Consider the following 18,400-nt stretch of genomic DNA (forward strand, 5'->3'; position numbering starts at 1 on the left):
CAGGGTATATTTAGTGAAATATTCCTGGAAAGGGACCTACTTTACATTGAAAGTACTATTCTCCCACTTCCCAAGGTGACATTCCCTTTAAATGAGTAGTCCTACCTTGCATCTAGCCAAAAAAATTTTTTAAATAAATATTTAAATGTGTCATTTACCTACTTCCCTGAAGTACCTCAAGTTCAAACCACATGGCATTTAACTTTTAAAGAGCAGCATTTGGCAGCAATATAACATAAATGAGTTTGCCTTAATTCATCTCTCTACTCAAACAAGGATTGAAAATGTGGTTGAACCCTGCGGCAGTTTAAAAAAAATTGTGTGCCCCAAACCTGAAAATTGTGGACTGAGGCAGATAACCGAGTTTCAATAAACAGTGTTTCAACCAATAATTAAAACCTGATGGAATATTAAATCTCACTCCATCCTAGCTGCTTCAAATTACTTCAGATCAAATAATGTGTGTAAGCAGTGAAGTATTACAGTACCTTGCCATTTCTTGTATCCCATGCTTTCACTGTTGAGCTGAACCCTCCACTCAAGAAGACATTTTGGTTCACAGGATTGAATGCCAAGCAAGTGATTTGAAATTCATTACGAAAACTGATGATTTGTTTACCTGTATTAACAAAAATGAGACCTTAAGTGCAAATCAAGAACTTAAAAAATCCTCTGTGGTTTAATGTTCCCATTTTTATTATTGTGAAAGCACAAGTATAACAAAGCTGGATATTTATGTTAATGAGAAGATGTTACTATATGTGTGGCTTCCCTGATGGTTTAATTGGTAAATACACCAAGTTGCATGGTACTGAAGAAAACAAACCGGTACGGTCTCAGGTATGATCCTGTTTTGCGTTGATTTAACTAATCTTAACTGAGTAGAGGTGAGGGTAGAGGGGAACAGTGTTTTCATAATAGGGAAGGGAAGAAAAAAAAAATCGGCCAAAGTTTCTGTAACATTTGCATATTGAATTATCATTGGCCCGCAGGAGAGCACCAACTCAGAGGTACCGAGCTGAGAAATTTTATAGTTTGAGGGCGACATTGCTGGACCATAGTGAAGGGCAATGTTTTCGGGTCTGCTGAAAAGCAAAGGGGAGGAAGAAAGATGCAGCTACCTACTCCTGTGGATCGGAGAAAAACGGAGAGACATTTTTACACATGGTCTCTCAGCGCGGATGAAGCAAAGGTACTGAAAAGTTATTTTGACCGTTTTGAATCATATGTGATGCCCAAGACAAATACGATATTCGCTAGGTACAAGTTTCAGGAGAAAGTACAAGGAGCTAGTGAGTCGTTTGAACAGTTCGTGACTGAGTTAAAACTGCTGGTAAAAGACTGAATATGCAGATAAAGATGAGATGGTCAGAGACCGCATCATGTTTGGAATACATTCAGCTAAAGTGAGAGAGAAACTTTTGAATGTTGGGTCCGGGCTAACGCTGGAAAAAGCTATGGACATAGCTAGATCGCACAAGATAGCCCAAGCACAGTTGAAAACCATAACCGGCGCCACGAGCAGCTCGCGTGAACAGACAGTGCATGCAGTTAATAGACACACAGCAAAGAACACCGCCCAGAGAGCGTGGTTCAGAACGGAAAGAACAGAGAGAGTTCTAAAAATGAGCGACACAGACATAAAACACTTCAAAAACTGTGGATATTGTGGAAACAAGATGCACGGAGAAAAGGAGAAATGCCCTGCCAAAGGAAGGCAATGTGCTAAATGTGGTAAACGGAACCACTTTGCTAAAGTTTGCAGGACTGTTTTTGGAAAGCAGTACACACAGTGAGTGACAGCCAAATGCCAGATAGAGAGCCAAATGCAGAGGAACTGTTTATTGATTCTGTGTCACAGAAAAAACAGATTTCCGAGACTGAGCAGGCCTGTGCCAATACTGAGATAGGAAAACAGGGCACAGAGCTTAGGTTTAAACTAGACACTGGAGCTCAGGTTAATGTAATTCCTCTGAGTGAGTATCACAGCTTGAAGAATGAGTGTTAGCTACAGCCCATCTCACGCAGACTGACCAGCTATGGGGGTGAGCAGCTCACTGTAAAAGGCACATGCGTGATGAAATGCAAGTACAAAGTGTGGTAAACCACTGTTGTTAGTATTGTTGTTCACCACTGCTGTTAGTACTGTTGTTCACTGTTAGTACTGTTGTTCACTCTTGCATATTGTTGTACTTGTCTGTGCATGCCTCAGCTGACTCCGCCCCTGGCTCCACCCTCATGGCTGGGTATAAAGGTCGCTGCTCGGCAGCCCCCGGCCCTTTTGGATACCAAGCAACCACAAGAGGCATGCTCTGTTCTTTGGTAATAAAAGCCTGTTTATTACTTCCAGTCTTTTGTAGCAATTGATAGTGCATCACAAAGAAAGCGACATGATGTTGGACTTTTACATTGTTGACACTCGAGCACCTCCAGTGCTAGGTCTAAAGGCATGTTTAGTCATGGACCTCGTCAAGCTAGTGCTATCATTGACAGCACCAGTTGAGAAGCAGACAGTCATGGAGGAGTTTGCTGACGTTTTCAAAGGAATCGGACTATTCCCAGGTGAATGCACTATTCACCTTGACCCAGCAGCAACCCCTGTGGTTTGCCCACTGAGAAGGATACCCCTTGCTCTACGTAGTCGCCTGAAGGAGGAGCTGCAGAGCATGGAGAATACAGAAATCATCGTCCAGGAAACAGAACCGACAGAGTGGGTCAACGCGTTAGTAGTGATTAAGAAACCATGTACAGGCAAGCTCAGAGTCTGTCTCGACCCCAGAGATTTGAACAAGGCTATCAAACGCCCTCACTACCCTCTACCAACGCTAGATGACATCACACCCAAGCTAGTGGGAGCACGTTACTTCAGTGTAATGGACGCACGATCAGGATACTGGACTATCAAGCTCACGGAAGAGTCATCTAAGCTAACAACGTTCAACACACCATTTGGGTGCTACCGATTTCTGCGTTTACCATTTGGTCTTATCTCAGCTCAGGATGAATTCCAGCAGAAGATCAACGAAACCTATGAAGGCCTCGACGGAGTAGTCGCAATCGTAGACGACATCCTCATCTATGGCAGGAATAGAGGAACATGACAGGAACCTCCGTGCAATGCTACAAAGATCACGGGAGAAAGGTATCCGGCTCAACCCCGAGAAAAGCATAATCGGATCCACCGAGATCAGTTATTTCGGGCATCGCCTCTCAACTGATGGCATTAAGCCGGATCCAGAGAAAATCTCCACCATCAAGAAGATGGAGCCGCTGAAGAACTGCGCAGAGCTAGAGACAGTACTAGGCATGGTTAACTACTTAGCCAAGTTTGCCCCGAGCCTCTCCGAAATCAACGCACCCATGCGTCAGTTGCTCAAACAAACCAATGAGTTCCTATGGGACAAACAACATGACACAGCATTTCAGAAAATGAAAGACCTAATCACCAGAGAACCAGGACCAGTTCTTGCCTACTTCGACACCAACAAAGAGCTCAGACTAGAAGTGGACGCGTCAAAGTACGGACTAGGCGCAGTATTACTGCAAGAAGGAAAGCCCATCGGCTACGCTTCCAGATCTCTCACAGACAGTGAAATCAACTGTGCTCAAATCGAGAAAGAGTTATATGCAATTCTGTTTGGATGTAAGCGTTTCCACCAGTACGTCTATGGCCGACAAGCCATTGTGGAATCCGAACACAAGCCCCTTGAGTCAATCATGAGGAAACCACTAGCCACAGCCCCACCAAGGCTACAGAGAATGATCCTTCAGCTACAGAAGTACGACTTCACAATCATTCACCGTCCAGGCAAAGACATTCCTGTCGCAGACACGCTCTCCAGAAAGTCTCTTAGCTACCAGGACAGCAGCCTCAGTGAAGGCATGGATGTGCAGGTGCACATGGTGTACAACAGCTTACCTGTAAGTGACTCAAAACTGAAGGAGATCCAAGCAGGAACAGAGAAAGATGCACAACTCACACTGCTGAGCAAAGTCATACAGAAAGGATGGCCTGAGGAAAGGAGGAAATGCCCTCGGCCTCTATTTAATTTTTTCTTGTAATTTTTCCACTCCTTTCCCGCACCCCCCCGCCCTTTCCTTTTGTTTCTCTCTCACACCTGGCAGCTATCTCTTGCCCTGCCAGTACACTTTACACCTAATCTCAGCCTATTACCATCTCGTCTAGCTTCTAATACCTTTTATTGTCTCTTTTTTACTTCTTTTGTTTCTTTTATTCTTTTGTCCGATCGCAGCCCTGCCTCCGATCTATCTTTTCTTTCCAGTTTTGAAGAAGGGTTCGACCCGAAACGTCAACTCAAATTTCTGTCCACGGATGTTGCCTGACCTGCTGAGTTTTTCCAGCATTTTCTGTTGTTATTTCGGATTTCCAACATCCGCAGTATTTTGCTATCGTACTAGTGTTTGGTTCACTGCCACACCTCTTCTAGGAATGCCTACCTTGAAGAAGTTCTGCTCTTCTCTTCGACGGGATCTCCGTTTGGCTCTTCAACCTTGTTCATCTTCATTACTTTCAGTTTCCCTTCTCGTGTTTGATCAGGTATCTGCCAAGACTCGGTTTCACAGCCACATCATTTTCCTCAGCAACTGTCTCCGGTTCCGACTTATTCCACGTGGATTCCAACTAAACTTCCACCCTTCGTGCTTCGGATCCACCCAGGATTACAAATATCGCCAAGATATTCATCGATCCTCGAACTACTGCTCTCGCCGCATCCTGAGATCCACGCTCAACGCCATGCGGCGCCACATGAACACTCTCGACTTCTCTCTTCAGCAACACCGGCGCACTCTATCTCAAAGCTGTCCGGGTCCACAGTTCCATTTCATCCTTCGACTCATCCGACGCTTCAACAAAAAACTTTTCTTCTTCCTTTCCGATGTCAAGGATCACAAGCTTCACCAACTCTTGGACACCAACGCCCCTCCGGAACCTTCTTCCCCTTCACTTTCCTCTGACCCCCCTTCTCCCAATCTCAGCCCCTGCCGCGTTTTCACCATCCCCTCTGACCTTCCACTCTCTGACCCTGAACGATCAGTCCTCAGCAAAGGCCTGAGCTTCATTCCCTTACGCCCCCACCTCAATGAACTTCGAGCTCGGCACGATGTTGAGCTCTTTTTCTGCCACCTTCTTCTCCGTGCCCACTTCTCTGGCCAGGAGTCTTCCCCCCGCACAACTGACCCTTTCTCCCGCTTGCAGAATTCCCGTTCTACCTGGACCCCTCCCCCTGGCCTCTTACCCTCTCTAGATCCTTTCATCGCTAACTGCTGCCGTGACATCGGCCGTCTCCATTTCTCTGCTCCCCTCACTCACTCCAACCTACTTCCCTCTGAACTTGCAGCACTCCATTCTCTTAGATCCAACCCTGACATTGTCATTAAACCCACTGACAAGGATGGTGCTGTTGTTGTTTGGCGCACTGACCTCTACCTAGTGGAAGCTGAACGCCAACTCTCCGACACCTCCTCCTACCTCCACCTGGACCATGACCCCACTACCGAACATCAAACCACCGTTTCCAAGACTGTCACTGACCTCATCTCCTCTGGAGATCTTCCCCCCGCTGCCACCAACCTCATAGTTCCCCAACCCTGCACAGCCCGCTTCTACCTCCTTCCCAAGATCCACAAACAGGACTGCCCTGGTAGACCCATCGTTTCAGCCTGTTCTTGCCCCACGGAACTTATCTCTTCCTATCTTGACTCTATCTTTTCTCCCCTTGTCCAGTCTCTTCCCACCTACATCCGCGACTCTTCGGACGCCCTCCGCCACTTTAACAGTTTCCAGTTTCCTGGCCCCAACCGCTTCCTTTTCACCATGGACGTACAATCCCTCTGCACCTCCATCCCCCACCCGGATGGCCTGAGGGTGCTCCGCTTCTTCCTTGAACAGAGGCCCGACCAGTCCCCATCCACTACCACCCTCCTCCGCCTGGCTGAACTTGTTCTCACATTGAACAACTTCTCCTTTAACTCCACTCATTTCCTCCAAATCAAAGGTGTTGCCATGGGTACCCGCATGGGTCCTAGCTATGCGTGGGCTATGTGGAACAATCTTTGTTCCAGTCCTACTCGGGTCCCCTCCCTCACCTCTTTTTCCGATACATTGATGACTGTATCGGTGCCGTTTCCTGCTCTCGTCCCGAACTTGACAATTTCATTCACTTTGCCTCCAATTTCCACCCTTCCCTCACCTTCACATGGTCCATCTCTGACTCTTCCCTTCCCTTCCTCGACTTCTCCATCTCCATCTCTGGGGATAGGTTATCGACCAATATTCACTACAAGCCCACTGACTCCCACAGCTACCTGGACTACACTTCCTCCCACCCCGCTTCCTGTAAGGACTCTATTCCATTCTCCCAGTTTCTCCGTCTCCGCCGTATCTGCTCCGACGATGCCACCTTCCACACCAGTGCTTCAGACATGTCTTCCTTTTTCCGCAACCGAGAATTCCCCTCTACCGTGATTGACACTGCCCTCGACTGTGTCAGTTCTATCTCCCGCATTTCTGCCCTCACCCCTGCCCCTCCCTCCCGGAACCACGATAGGGTTCCCCTTGTCCTCACCTTTCACCCCACCAGCCTCCACATTCAACGGATCATCCTCCGGCATTTCCGCTACCTCCAAAGTGATCCCACCACCAAACGTATCTTCCCCTCCCCTCCCCTTTCAGCATTCCGCAGGGACCGCTCCCTCCGAGACACCCTAGTCCACTCCTCTATCACCCCAAACAGCCCTTCCCCTTCGCCTGGCACCTTCCCGTGCAAGCGGAGGAGATGTAACACCTGCCCCTATACCTCCCCCCTTCCCACTGTCCAGGGCCCCAAACACCCCTTCCAGGTGAAACAGCGATTTACTTGTACTTCTCGCAATCTAGTATACTGTATTCGCTGCTCACGATGCGGACTCCTCTACATTGGGGAGACCAAACGCAGATTGGGTGACCGCTTTGCGGAACACCTCGGTTCAGTCCGTAAGGGTGACCCCGAGCTTCCGGTCGCCTGTCATTTTAATTCACCGCTCCATTCCCACTCGGACCTCACCATCCTTGGCCTCTTGTATTGTTCCACGGAAGCTCAACGTAAACTCGAGGAACAGCACCTCATCTTCCGATTAGGCACTCTGCAGCCTTCCGGACTCAATATCGAGTTCAACAATTTCAGATCATAACCTCGGCCCCTATTTCATTTTTTCTTGTAATTTTTCCACTCCTTTCCCCCCCCCCTTTCCTTTTGTTTCTCTCTCACACCTGGCAGCTATCTCTTGCCCTGCCAGTACACTTTACACCTAATCTCAGCCTATTACCATCTCGTCTAGCTTCTAATACCTTTTATTGTCTCTTTTTTACTTCTTTTGTTTCTTTTATTCTTTTGTCCGATCGCAGCCCTGCCTCCGATCTATCTTTTCTTTCCAGTTTTGAAGAAGGGTTCGACCCGAAACGTCAACTCAAATTTCTGTCCACGGATGTTGCCTGACCTGCTGAGTTTTTCCAGCATTTTCTGTTGTTATTTCCCTCAGAGCATATCTGAATTCTGGAACCACAGAGACGAACTGTCACAAATCAACGGAATCGTCTTCAAAGGGGAGAAAATCATCATTCCTACCAGTCTCAGAGAAGAGATGTTGACAAAAATTCATGCTGGACATATGGGCATGGAAAAATGCAAACAAAGAGCATGTGACATTATGTTTTGGCCCGGAATGTGCAAACACATTGAGGACATTGTCGGAAAATGTTCCATTTGTCTAGAACGCCGCCCATCAAATGTCAAAGAGCCCTCACCGTATCCCAGACAGGCCCAGGCAGGTCGTGGCAACGGATCTGTTCACATAGAACTACGAGAACTACATAGTGACTGTTGATTACTACAGCAGATTTTTTGAACTGGACAAGCTTCACAGCACCACATCTGCAGCTGTGATCCACAAGGTAAAGGCAGCCTTTGCCAGGCATGGCATGGTAGAGACTTTAGTCTCAGACAATGGCCCCAATACAAATCAAAAGAGTTCGAGTCATTTGCCAAGGCATGGGATTTCACACATGTCACATCAAGCCCACATTACCCTCAAAGTAATGGCCTTGCTGAAAAAACTGTCCAGATTGCAAAAACACACATGGACAAAGCCAAAGCGGACAAAAGAGACCCCTACATCAGTCTCCTTGAGTACCGCAACACTCCGGTTGACAACTTCAAGTCACCAGCACAGCTGTTGATGAGCCGCAGACTTCGCTCAATCCTTCCAAGCACCAACCAGCAGCTGCAGCCAGAGGTCGTCAGCTGCAAGCAAGTGCATGCAAAAAGTGTACAGAGACAGCAACACCAAAAGAGATACTATGACAGGTCAGCTAGACTACTGCCGCCGCTGCACAATGGAGAATCCATCAGAATCCAGGAGCATGACTACTGGAAGCCAGCAGTCATCATCCAGCCAGCTGACACTGAGCGATCATATCACGTCCGCACCCCAGGATAGGTGTACCGCCGCAATCGCAGGCACCTCCTGAACACCAAGGAACAACACCGTCATTCCGACGAGAGGATCAGTTCAACAGAGTGTGATGAACAGAGCAATACACAAAACACATCATACTTACCTGAACCTAAACCTGAACTTGATTTGTTGACCAATTCAGGAGCATGCTCAGTTCCATACCACACAAGGTCGGGACGAGAGGTCAAGCCGAGAGTTATCCTTGACTTGTGAACTGTCAAAGGGTGTAGGCGGATCGCTGCCCTAAAAAAACTGTACATCATTATTGAAACGTTGAGATGTTTTCAGCGCTAGTTAAATGCTGAGTTTACTTACATGCTTATGCTACCGAGAACATGATGTTGAAGAAAGGTTTAAAAGTAATGCATAACATTTTTCTTTTAAAAGAAAGGGGATGTAATATTTGCATATTGAATTATCATTGGCCCACAGGCATCTGTAAGGAATACCTATTATATTCACATGTGATCACATGCTGAGTTGTCATTGGCCTGCAGGCATCTGTAAGGACTGCTATTGTTTTGAAGACCCAGGCTAGGGGTCCTAACGCCATCTTTTCCCCAAGGTACTGTATGAGTAAGATCAGACCTAATGCTTAATAAGAGTTTAAACTGTAATACTCTGTTGTCCTGCAATATATTATTTTTGTACAAAGTGTGCAAAACAAGACAGTTTCCACTCCTGATGATTATCCAATAACCTGTGTGCAGATGTAAATGTCAGGCTTGGCTGTGATACCCCTTGAATGAGTAACTTTCCAACATTCACTGTTGAGGCTCACACACAAGGAATAATTACCTCAGTGATGTACCAGAGGGCTGCCAGAGTCCATTGAACTGTACACCATCTGTGTGCATTGATTGATGTATACAGCAAGTACTGTCAGTTGTAAAGATCTCAAGGGACAGGGCTGCGAGAAGGTTGTGGCTTCGCCCACGACTGGGGAACGGCTGGGGGTGGGGGCGGAGTTTTGATACATCTGATTAAGCTACCTAGAGTGGGTGGAAAGTAAATACACTCCATTGATAGTTGACATTTAAATGTAAACAACCTGTCATTGTGCAAGTTGCTTTGACACCACTGTACACAGCCTAAAGCTGCAATTGGATTTCTTTTAATTTAGATTTTGTGTAAAGTTAAGTCTGGTAGAAATATTTCCTCTAGGTTCATTTTGCTGTAAATCTGGTGATTGATATGCCAGGACAGGGATGTAAATTGTACTGAGGAATTGCTGGATGGGGTTTGGAACACAACTATACACCCAAGGTGGAATATGTAAAGGCATGGAAGCAGGATCTGCAGCTCTTGAAGAGGCAATTAAATCAATGATAGGGGTTGGGGGAGCTCTGTGAGAAGTATCCTAATGAGAAGTTCTGCCTCTGGATTGGCCCATTTGATATGGGAAACCTGACACACTTGGCAGTTTCAATCTCTGATAGAAACCTGCTAGAAACAATAATTGTCCCTGCAATAATCACTGCCCTGTCAGATATCCGTATAGGAAAGAAGGAGCTCACTATGTTGAGCAGACAATAATGGAGCACAGTCTCCTAGTAACTGGCTACATTTTAGATGTCAATACACAAGGAAAGGTGAGGAAAAGTGACACCTGGATGCTTTTCCAAATCTCTGGAAGGGGAACGTCACCAGTGGTTTGCAGTAAGCAAAGTTAGGCCTACAGAATTCTCCCTACTGTACAAACAAGCTTGCTTAACCCAAGGTGGGATAACTATATCTGATGGGAAATCCTAACTAGAAGGCAATGGCCTGAGGACTTACTACTCATAATTGTGTGCTCCATGTGATGTAGTGGAGGATCAGGAAAGCACGTAGCAAAAACAATGCGGTTATAATGGGAGATTTTCATTTTCATATAGACTGGAAGAAGCAGAACAGTTAAAGTAGTAAAGACAATGAATCTCTAGAATATATTCAGGAAAGTTTTCTGGTACAATATGTTTTAGAGCCAACAATGGAACAGCCCATATTAGATTTAGTGATGAGTAAGGAACCAGAATTAATTACCAATCCAATGGTAAGAGGTCATCTTGAGAATAGTGGCCACAATATGACTGAATTTCATATTAGGTTTGAGAGGAAGAAGGGAGAATCACAAAAAAGGTTTTAAACTAAACTAAACTTCAAAGGGTGAGAAATAATTGACCATAGCAAACTGGGCTGAACTGTTAATGGGCGAGTCTACAAACAGCAGGAAGTATTCAAAAAAGTATTTGGTAAATTTTTTGTCTTATAATCACTCTTGTGAAGTGCCTTGGGACGTTTTACTATGTTAAAGGTGCCACTTGCGTAGTTAAGCAACCACGGTCAATAAATGAGGTAAGAGACAGTATCAAGCTAAAAAAAGCTTACACAAATGCAAGGAAAAGTGTAAATCCAGAAAAACTAGGAGAGCTATAAAAGACAACAAAGGGATACAAAGAAAGTAATGAGGTGCAAAAAAGGAATATGAAAAAAAGCTTTCAAGTGATATCAAACAACAAAGGTATTTATACAGGAAATATATCAAGAGAGTGGTAAAGGTGAAAGTGAGCCCATTAAATACAGATGCAGGTAAGACTATAATGAACAATAAGGAAATGGCAAGCCTGTTAAATGAGTACTTTGTATCTGTTTTCACAGTGAAGAAAAAGCACACAATATAGGTACAGGTAACCTAAAAGTAAGTCAAGGGGAGGGACTTAGTAGATTTAATATAAGTTTAAAAAATGGTATGGAGAAAATATTGGGACTTAAGATAGACAAAGCTCCAAGACCTGATAGTTTCCACCTTAGGGTATTAAAAGAAATAGGTGAGGAAATTGGAGATGCATTCGTCATAATTTTCCAAAACACTCTAGATTCAGGAATTGTGCCTTTAGAATGTCAGTTTAACATCAACTGTGGAGAAGTCAGAGTGACTGAATACTTGGGATAAGTACCAGCTGATCAAAGAGTCAGCATTGATTAGGCAATGGCTGACTAATCTTGTTGAATTTTTGAGATCACTGGCATGGTAGATAGGGGAGTGTCTATGTATGTTGTCTATATAGGCTTTCAGAAGGCATTCGATAAGGTTGGAGATATCCTAGTGACATGGGTGGGAAATTAGTTGGGAGGTAGGAGACAGAGAGAAGGGATAAAGGGAATAAAGTGGTGTTTCCCAGGGATCTGTACTGGGATTCTAGCTTTTCACCATATCATAGAATGGTTACAGCACAGAAGGAGGCCATTCGGCCCATTGAGCCCATGCCAGCTCTCTGCAAGAGTGCTTCAGCTAGTCCCACTCCCCTGCCCTTTCCCTGTAGCCCTTCAAATTTTTTATATATACTAATGACTTGGATGAAGGAATAGAAAGAAGGTTGTATATCCAAGTTTACAGATGTGTAGTTGTGTAGATGGGAGCAGGAAATTACAAAAAGATATAGACAGACCAAGTGAATGGACAAAACAAAAGCAGATGGCGTTCAATGTGGAGAACTGTGAGATCATCCACTTTGGATCAAAGAAAGACAAATTGGAATATTTTCTTATTGGTGTGAGACTAGGAAGTGTGGGGGCGCAGAGGGATTTAGTTGTCCATGTACAGAAATCATCAAAAGCTAGTGCATAGGTACACAAAGCAATCAAAAAGGTTAAAGGAATGTTGGCTTTCATCTCAAGGGGGTTGGAATACAAAAGTAAAAAATGATCCTTCAGTTGTACAGAGCCTTGGTCAGCATCCATCTGGAGTACTGAGTTCAGTTTTCAGCATTGAACCTCAAGAAAGATATAATGGCCTTGGAGAGGGTTCAGTACAGAATCACCAGAATTATACGAGGGATTAAACGGTTAAATTATGAAGACTTGGTTTGTATTCCCTCGAGTTGAGAAGGTTAAGGGGTGAACTAATTGATGAGTTTAAAATGGTAAAGGGATTCAATAGAGTGATACAGATAAACTATTCCCTCTGGCGGGGGCGTCCAGAACAAGAGGGCATAATCTTAAAATTAAAACTAGGCCAGTAAGGAGTGAAATCAGGAACATTTTTTCCACACAAAAGGTAGTCAAAATCTAAAATCTTCTCTCCCCAAAAGGCTGTGGATGCTGAATCCATTGAAATTTTCAAGACTGAGATCAATAGAAGCAAGGGTATCAAGGGATATGGAGAAAAGTCAAGTAAATGGAATTGACGTACAGATCAGCCATGATCTAATAGAATGGTGGTACATGCTCGAGGAGCTGAATGTCCTACTGCTGTTCCTATGTTCCGAGAGTATCCCAGTTTGGAAGCTTGTTGTCACACCCAACAAAGCAAGAATGAGTCTCAGTAATTCTGAGAAGGCTTAACATGAAATACCAGATTGCACTGGGGTCTGTGGATTCAACAACCTCTAAGGTTATGCAAAAGGGAGAACTGGTAATTAGTGAAGTATATTACGTGCAAAAAAGTTGAAAGTCCCAGGGTAACTGCCAGATAATTGGTCATATTCTATGCATATATGTTTCTTCAATGTTCCTCAGTGCTGGCACTGATACATATTCTATTTATGCAAAGCTTATGAAAGTCCAATGTTTTGTGTTTGTGTGACACCATATACAATATACATGCTGATATAGAGTCACCTATTTTCTGCAGCAGTGTTACTCATCAGTTGTCATTGGTACGAACAGTACTGATGTATCCTGTAGCGCAAGCCAATGCTGCAGCACTACAGCAATTTTTTCTGTAATGTTTATTAAAATTTTAAAAAGCTACCCTCTGACACGCTCTGATCAAGTTGTTACTTTTCGTGTACAAGCCTGGAGAGCAAGCGTCAACCACAGCTGGCTATTTAGTCATGGAGGTAACACTTGTCCTCACTCAACATCCACATTAGCACACTTCCTAGGGATCAGTGTATAGTGGTCAGTAGTGGAAACCCTGGCTTATGCTGGGGATTTTTATTTTTAACATTAGAAGTGAACCAAACCATTGTTAGAAATATGAAAAACTAAACATGGCATGAAAGCTGCCAGAACATTTAAAAGATTTTATAGAGATCTCATCTTAAATTCAGGGAACCTCCAGCTCAAAAACCCTGAGGTTTGTGATTTAAATTAATTAGATCATTAATGCGAAACAGTGTTCTTTTTAATAGCGTTTTTGCTTTTAATTTTAAATTACTACGAAAAGCAAAATAAATTTCTATTCGAGCGACTCTAACCTCCATGCAATACAGTTTAGTGATGATCACTGTATCCTAATCCTGTCACGTATGGTACTTAATCATGTCTCTTCTACAATTAGGTCCTTCTTGTTATTTTCCTTTTAAGTACCATTATCATGAGCATAAGCACACTGCCAGATGTTGTTCCTTACCTTGAAACTAATCATTTCCTCTAGAGAAATAACCTATAAAATAACCTCACAGTGACAAGAATGAGTCTGACTACTGATCTCAAGCTATTGTAAGATGAGTATCACGAGAAGTTATGAAAAAACATTTTACAAATCAGCTGTGCAACATGTCCGTGCTTAACCAGTGTACTTATTAACAAGAATGTCATGTACTTGTTCTGAACTACTAAAGTCACATTTCTTTCAAAATGAAGCAGTGTGCTACATTTTGCAAACACTAAGGGCTGGATTTTGTCACTGGGGGCAGGTTAGGGGCGTGTCAGGTGGCCGGCGGGTCCCGCCCCCGCCTCCGTTGAGAGGCGGGACAATTGAGTGATTTTGCCCTAATTAGGCACTTGATTTCCAGCGTGCGGGAACCCCTGGCGCAATGAGTCTTTTGGTCCTGAAACTCGCCTCTGATGATGTCAAATATGCAGCTGCATTTAAGGCCTGCAAGCAGCCTTGGTTCATTTTCTGCCTTACAACGTTTGCTGAGACTTCTGAGGGGTTAGTGGTGCAACCATGGCAAGCTCAAGGCCCAAGTGTGCACCCCACTTTGATGAGGACTCCCTCCGAGCTCTGGTGGAGGGAGCAAGAGCTCAGAAGGAAGTGCTGTTTCCTTCTTCTGGGAGGAAGAAACCTCCCCAGCAGACCAAAGCTGTGTGGCTGCAAGTGGCACAGGAGGTCAGTGCCATCTCAATGTGCAGCAGAACCTGGCTGCAGTGCAGAAAGAGGTTTCATGACCTTCTCCACGCAGGAAAAGTGAGTATTCCATCACCATGACCCTCAATCTGATCCCCATCGCCTCTCATCGCCAGCACTCTTCATTGTCAACCTCCTCCTCCACATTCCCCTTACATCCCTGCACCCTTAACCATTCTCTCTCTATGTATGTTCACATTCACGTAACTATTTGACTATGCAGCCCTCACACTCCCTATCACTGTTATGCTATGACAACAACTTACAACACACAGGGAGAGCCCTTGGTCTTGGGGCCTCACTCCATCTTTGTGTCCTTCTAAGCATCTATGATATGGATTCTCTACACTCACTCCTTCATTCTCACTCAAACTCCACTTGTGTCCCTCATTGCAGGAAAAGAGAGCCCACAATAAGAGGGAAAGGGGCTACCCTCAATAGCCCAGCTCACCAGTGCAGAGGAGGCGGCCCTGGAGATCGTGGGAGTGGAGGAGGATGTGCAAGTGGGGGACGGACAGACGGGCGCATCAGAGCAAGCTGGTGACAGAATAGTTTTTCATCTCTCATATTGACATCACATGAGTGACTGTTCTTGATTCTAATGCTCTAACAGATTGACTTATGATCATCTGCACAATTCAATGTGCATGCAACGTTTATCTCACATTTCTAACTCTTTCCTTTACTCCCCCACAGGACCATCGACAGCCCCCTCCCCACTGTCCAGGAGGAACAGCCTGAGCCAGAAGACTCCTCAGAGGAAGCTGTAACCTCTGAGGGTGCTCCGTCAGCAGAATTAAGCGCACCCTGCACCAGAGCAGACACTCACACCTCGGTGGGACCATCAGGTGATAGAGTAGTGTTGTCACCTGGTGTATCACAGATCACAAGTGAGCATCAGCAGATGGTGGAGACAGGGACAGCGGTGGAGAGTCCTCATTGGAGGGCGCAGGACTCTGCCAGCTCGGCTCAGCTGCATGTCGACCCTGTGCCTCCAGGTCCATCCAGAAGGAGAGCAGTGCTGGAGCTCCAGGAACAGTTGCAGGAGTATCTGGCAGGTTTTGTCTCCAGGGTCGCTGGGAGTGTGGAGCGGATGGAGGAGTCCATCGCAAACATGAGCAGAGTCTATGTGGAGGCATTGGCACGTGAACGCATCATCACGGAAAGGATGGCAACCTCTGTGGAAAGGATGGTTACGGTAGAGGAGAGGATGGCTGCGTCCATGGAGGAGCTAAGTCACCAGAGTGTTAAAAACATGGTCATTGTTCAGAATAGACTGACATCTCTGGAGGAGCGATGGACAGCTATTGAGCAGTGAAACCAGAGTTTCATGGAAGTCCTCTAGAGTAGGACTGCCAGCTCAGAAACGGGTCCTCATGGGCCCCCTGAAGTGCAGCAAGGTGCTGTCAAGCCACTTGCTAGCTCTGAAGTGGGTCTGACCCATGAGAGGGATGTTGGTGGCAGACAACAAGGAAGTGGGGGCACCTCTCAAAGAGCTCACACTTCCATGCCACTGCGGAGCCTTGGTCAGAGCCCCACCAGAGTCCTCACCCAACTGAGATGGCCGTCTCATCTCCTGCACAGCCACAGGAGCAGCAGACTGTTGGCGAGTCCTCACAGGCTCGCAACCCCAGAGGACGCCCGCCAAAGGTGTTGAGGCAGGAGCAGCATGAAAGTGAGCAGGGGGTCTCCACATCTGCTGAAGCCACAGGGGAAGCATCACATAGGAACACACGTAAGAGGAAGATAAAGCACAAGTAGTCACAAGGGTGTTCTGTTGTGTTTAATTGTGAAATGCCATCCGTGAATTAATGTTATAAAATGACTTGATGGCAAACTGTTGAAGTTGTGGGCTGTGTCATTTCGCAAATGGGACTTCCACATTGAGAGCTCAGGGCGACTTGGAATTGTCAGTATGGTGGTCAGAGTGATAGGAAGCCACAGGTTCTTGTCCATTGTCGATGGTGTGGTAAGAAGGTGCAAGCCAAATGTGTTTGACTGGGCAGCCTAAGCAAATCTGGCAAGATCAGTGCATCCCTTGCAGCAATGTTCTCGCGTGCTGCTGCCTCTGGTTGATGCGCCTCCGCAAGCTCTTCGTTGTCGCTCTCCTCCTCCTCCTCCTCCGAGCCTGAAGCAAAAAAGTTGAGTGCAGTGACTGGTAAGGGGTGTCCACCCGCTCCTCTGGGCTCCAGGTCTTGCTGCAGCATTGCGCAGATGTCACCCACAACCTCTCGCAAAAGTCTCAGCCTCCTTTGGCACTGCTGCTCAGCCATGTTGAGGTAGCTCATCCTCTGTCTGTAAACCCTGTTTTGGGGGTATCTCCTGCGGTGACGTCCTTCCTTGCGCTGGTGCCTTCTGGCCTGTGCAGCTTCAGGTGGGTGAGCAGCAGCTTGGCGCTCCTGTTGCTCCTGCTGTTGGTGCTGCTGTTGTTCCGGGTTCTGCTGCTGCTGTTCCGGGTTCTGCTGCTGCCGCGGCTGGTCTTCGTCCGAATCTGAGGTCCAGGAGAACAGGAAATAAATGGTTCCCATGCTTCTGGTATATACCTCAGTTGAGGAAGCGCTCAGTCAAGGTGGGGAGAGGGGTTTCCCAGGAGGTCACAGTGGAGATGGATCTCAGCTTCAAAACTTCCAAAATCAGTAGACCTGCAAAAAGTTCTCCCAGACCTGAGAAAAGAAAGTTCTGCCACCTGCAAATGATCATTGTTGAAAACTCATTTTTAATGGTGGAGTTGCAGCTGTTAGTAAGCCATCCACTTGTGAGCCTGCCAGGATTAACTGACATGTTCCAGGGGAGATGTGCAGCACATGGGAAATGTGTTAAACTCAGAAAGGCCTCTCAAAATGGCATTATAGAGGCACTTAAGTGGTTGTTAAGTGCCTTAAGGGCCCAGCCCACCTCTTGGAGGCGGGACCGAAACGGGGTCTGAAAGCCCACATGTGGGAAAGTTGCTCAGAGGCACGATGGAGGCGGGATCGAAGCCCGACGCCATTTTTGGCAACTTTCTCACCTGACCCGCCTTCAAACCCGCCTCCTCGGGCCTGGCAAAATCCAGCCCTAAATGTATAAACCAATGAAAGTTAACTAGAAGCATTTATCATATTTATCATATACTAGCTGGGGAGCCCCGCGTTGCGAGGGCATTGGGGCGCGAGGGCAATTTTGGGGCGCGAGGGCAATTTTGGGGCGCGAGGGCAATTTTGGGGCGCTTGGTCTCCCTGCCCCTGTGTGTCTGCCCTCTCCGTCATGTCCTCTCCCTGTCCTATCCCTCCCTCCCCTCCTCTCCCTCCCTCCCCTCCCCTGTCTCCCTTCCCTCCCTCGTCTCCCTCCCTCCCCTGTCTCCCTCCCTCCCTCCCCTCCCCTGTCTCCCTCCCTCCCTCCCCTCCCCTGTCTCCCTCCCTCCCCTCCCCTGTCTCCCTCCTTCCCCTGTCTCCGTCTCCCTCCCTCCCCCCACCCCCACACCTACCCTCCCCCTCCCCCCCGCTCCCCTCTGTCCCTCTCTCCGGCCCCTCCCCCTGCCTAGCGCCTGAGGTCCGGTTCTGAGGCCGGGACGGACCGGAGCTGAGGTCCCCCGCGTATGGCACGGCTGATGGACGGCCCGCTGCGGGCGGGCGGCGCATGCGCGGTCAGTGCGGGCGGCGCGAGCCCCCCGCGATTTCCCGAGGCCCCCCCCCCGCGATTTCCCGAGGCCCCCCCCCGCGATTTCCCGAGGCTCTCCCCCCCGCGATTTCCCGAGGCTCTCCCCCCCGCCGCGATTTCCCGAGGCTCTCCCCACCCCCCGTGATTTCCCGAGGCTCTCCCCCCCCCGCGATTTCCCGAGGCTCTCCCCCC

The 18,400-nt window shown here is 46.9% G+C and overlaps 1 protein-coding gene across 6 annotated transcripts in view; it reads right to left on the reverse strand.

Moving 5' to 3' along the window:
• wdr25 (WD repeat domain 25) overlaps nucleotides 1–18,400 on the reverse strand; it is a 157,257-nt gene that overhangs the window by 47,621 nt on the left and 91,236 nt on the right. For all 6 annotated transcript variants that reach the window (XM_086002980.1, XM_086002976.1, XM_086002979.1 and 3 more), the window contains exon 4: nucleotides 489–619. In XM_086002980.1, coding sequence (XP_085859106.1) covers nucleotides 489–619 — 131 coding nt within the window. The remainder of the gene's footprint in view (nucleotides 1–488; nucleotides 620–18,400) is intronic.

This window comes from Somniosus microcephalus, chromosome 12, assembly GCF_052327205.1.
Source record: "Somniosus microcephalus isolate GS21.2 chromosome 12, FLI_Smic_1.0, whole genome shotgun sequence".
NCBI lineage: Eukaryota > Metazoa > Chordata > Chondrichthyes > Squaliformes > Somniosidae > Somniosus > Somniosus microcephalus.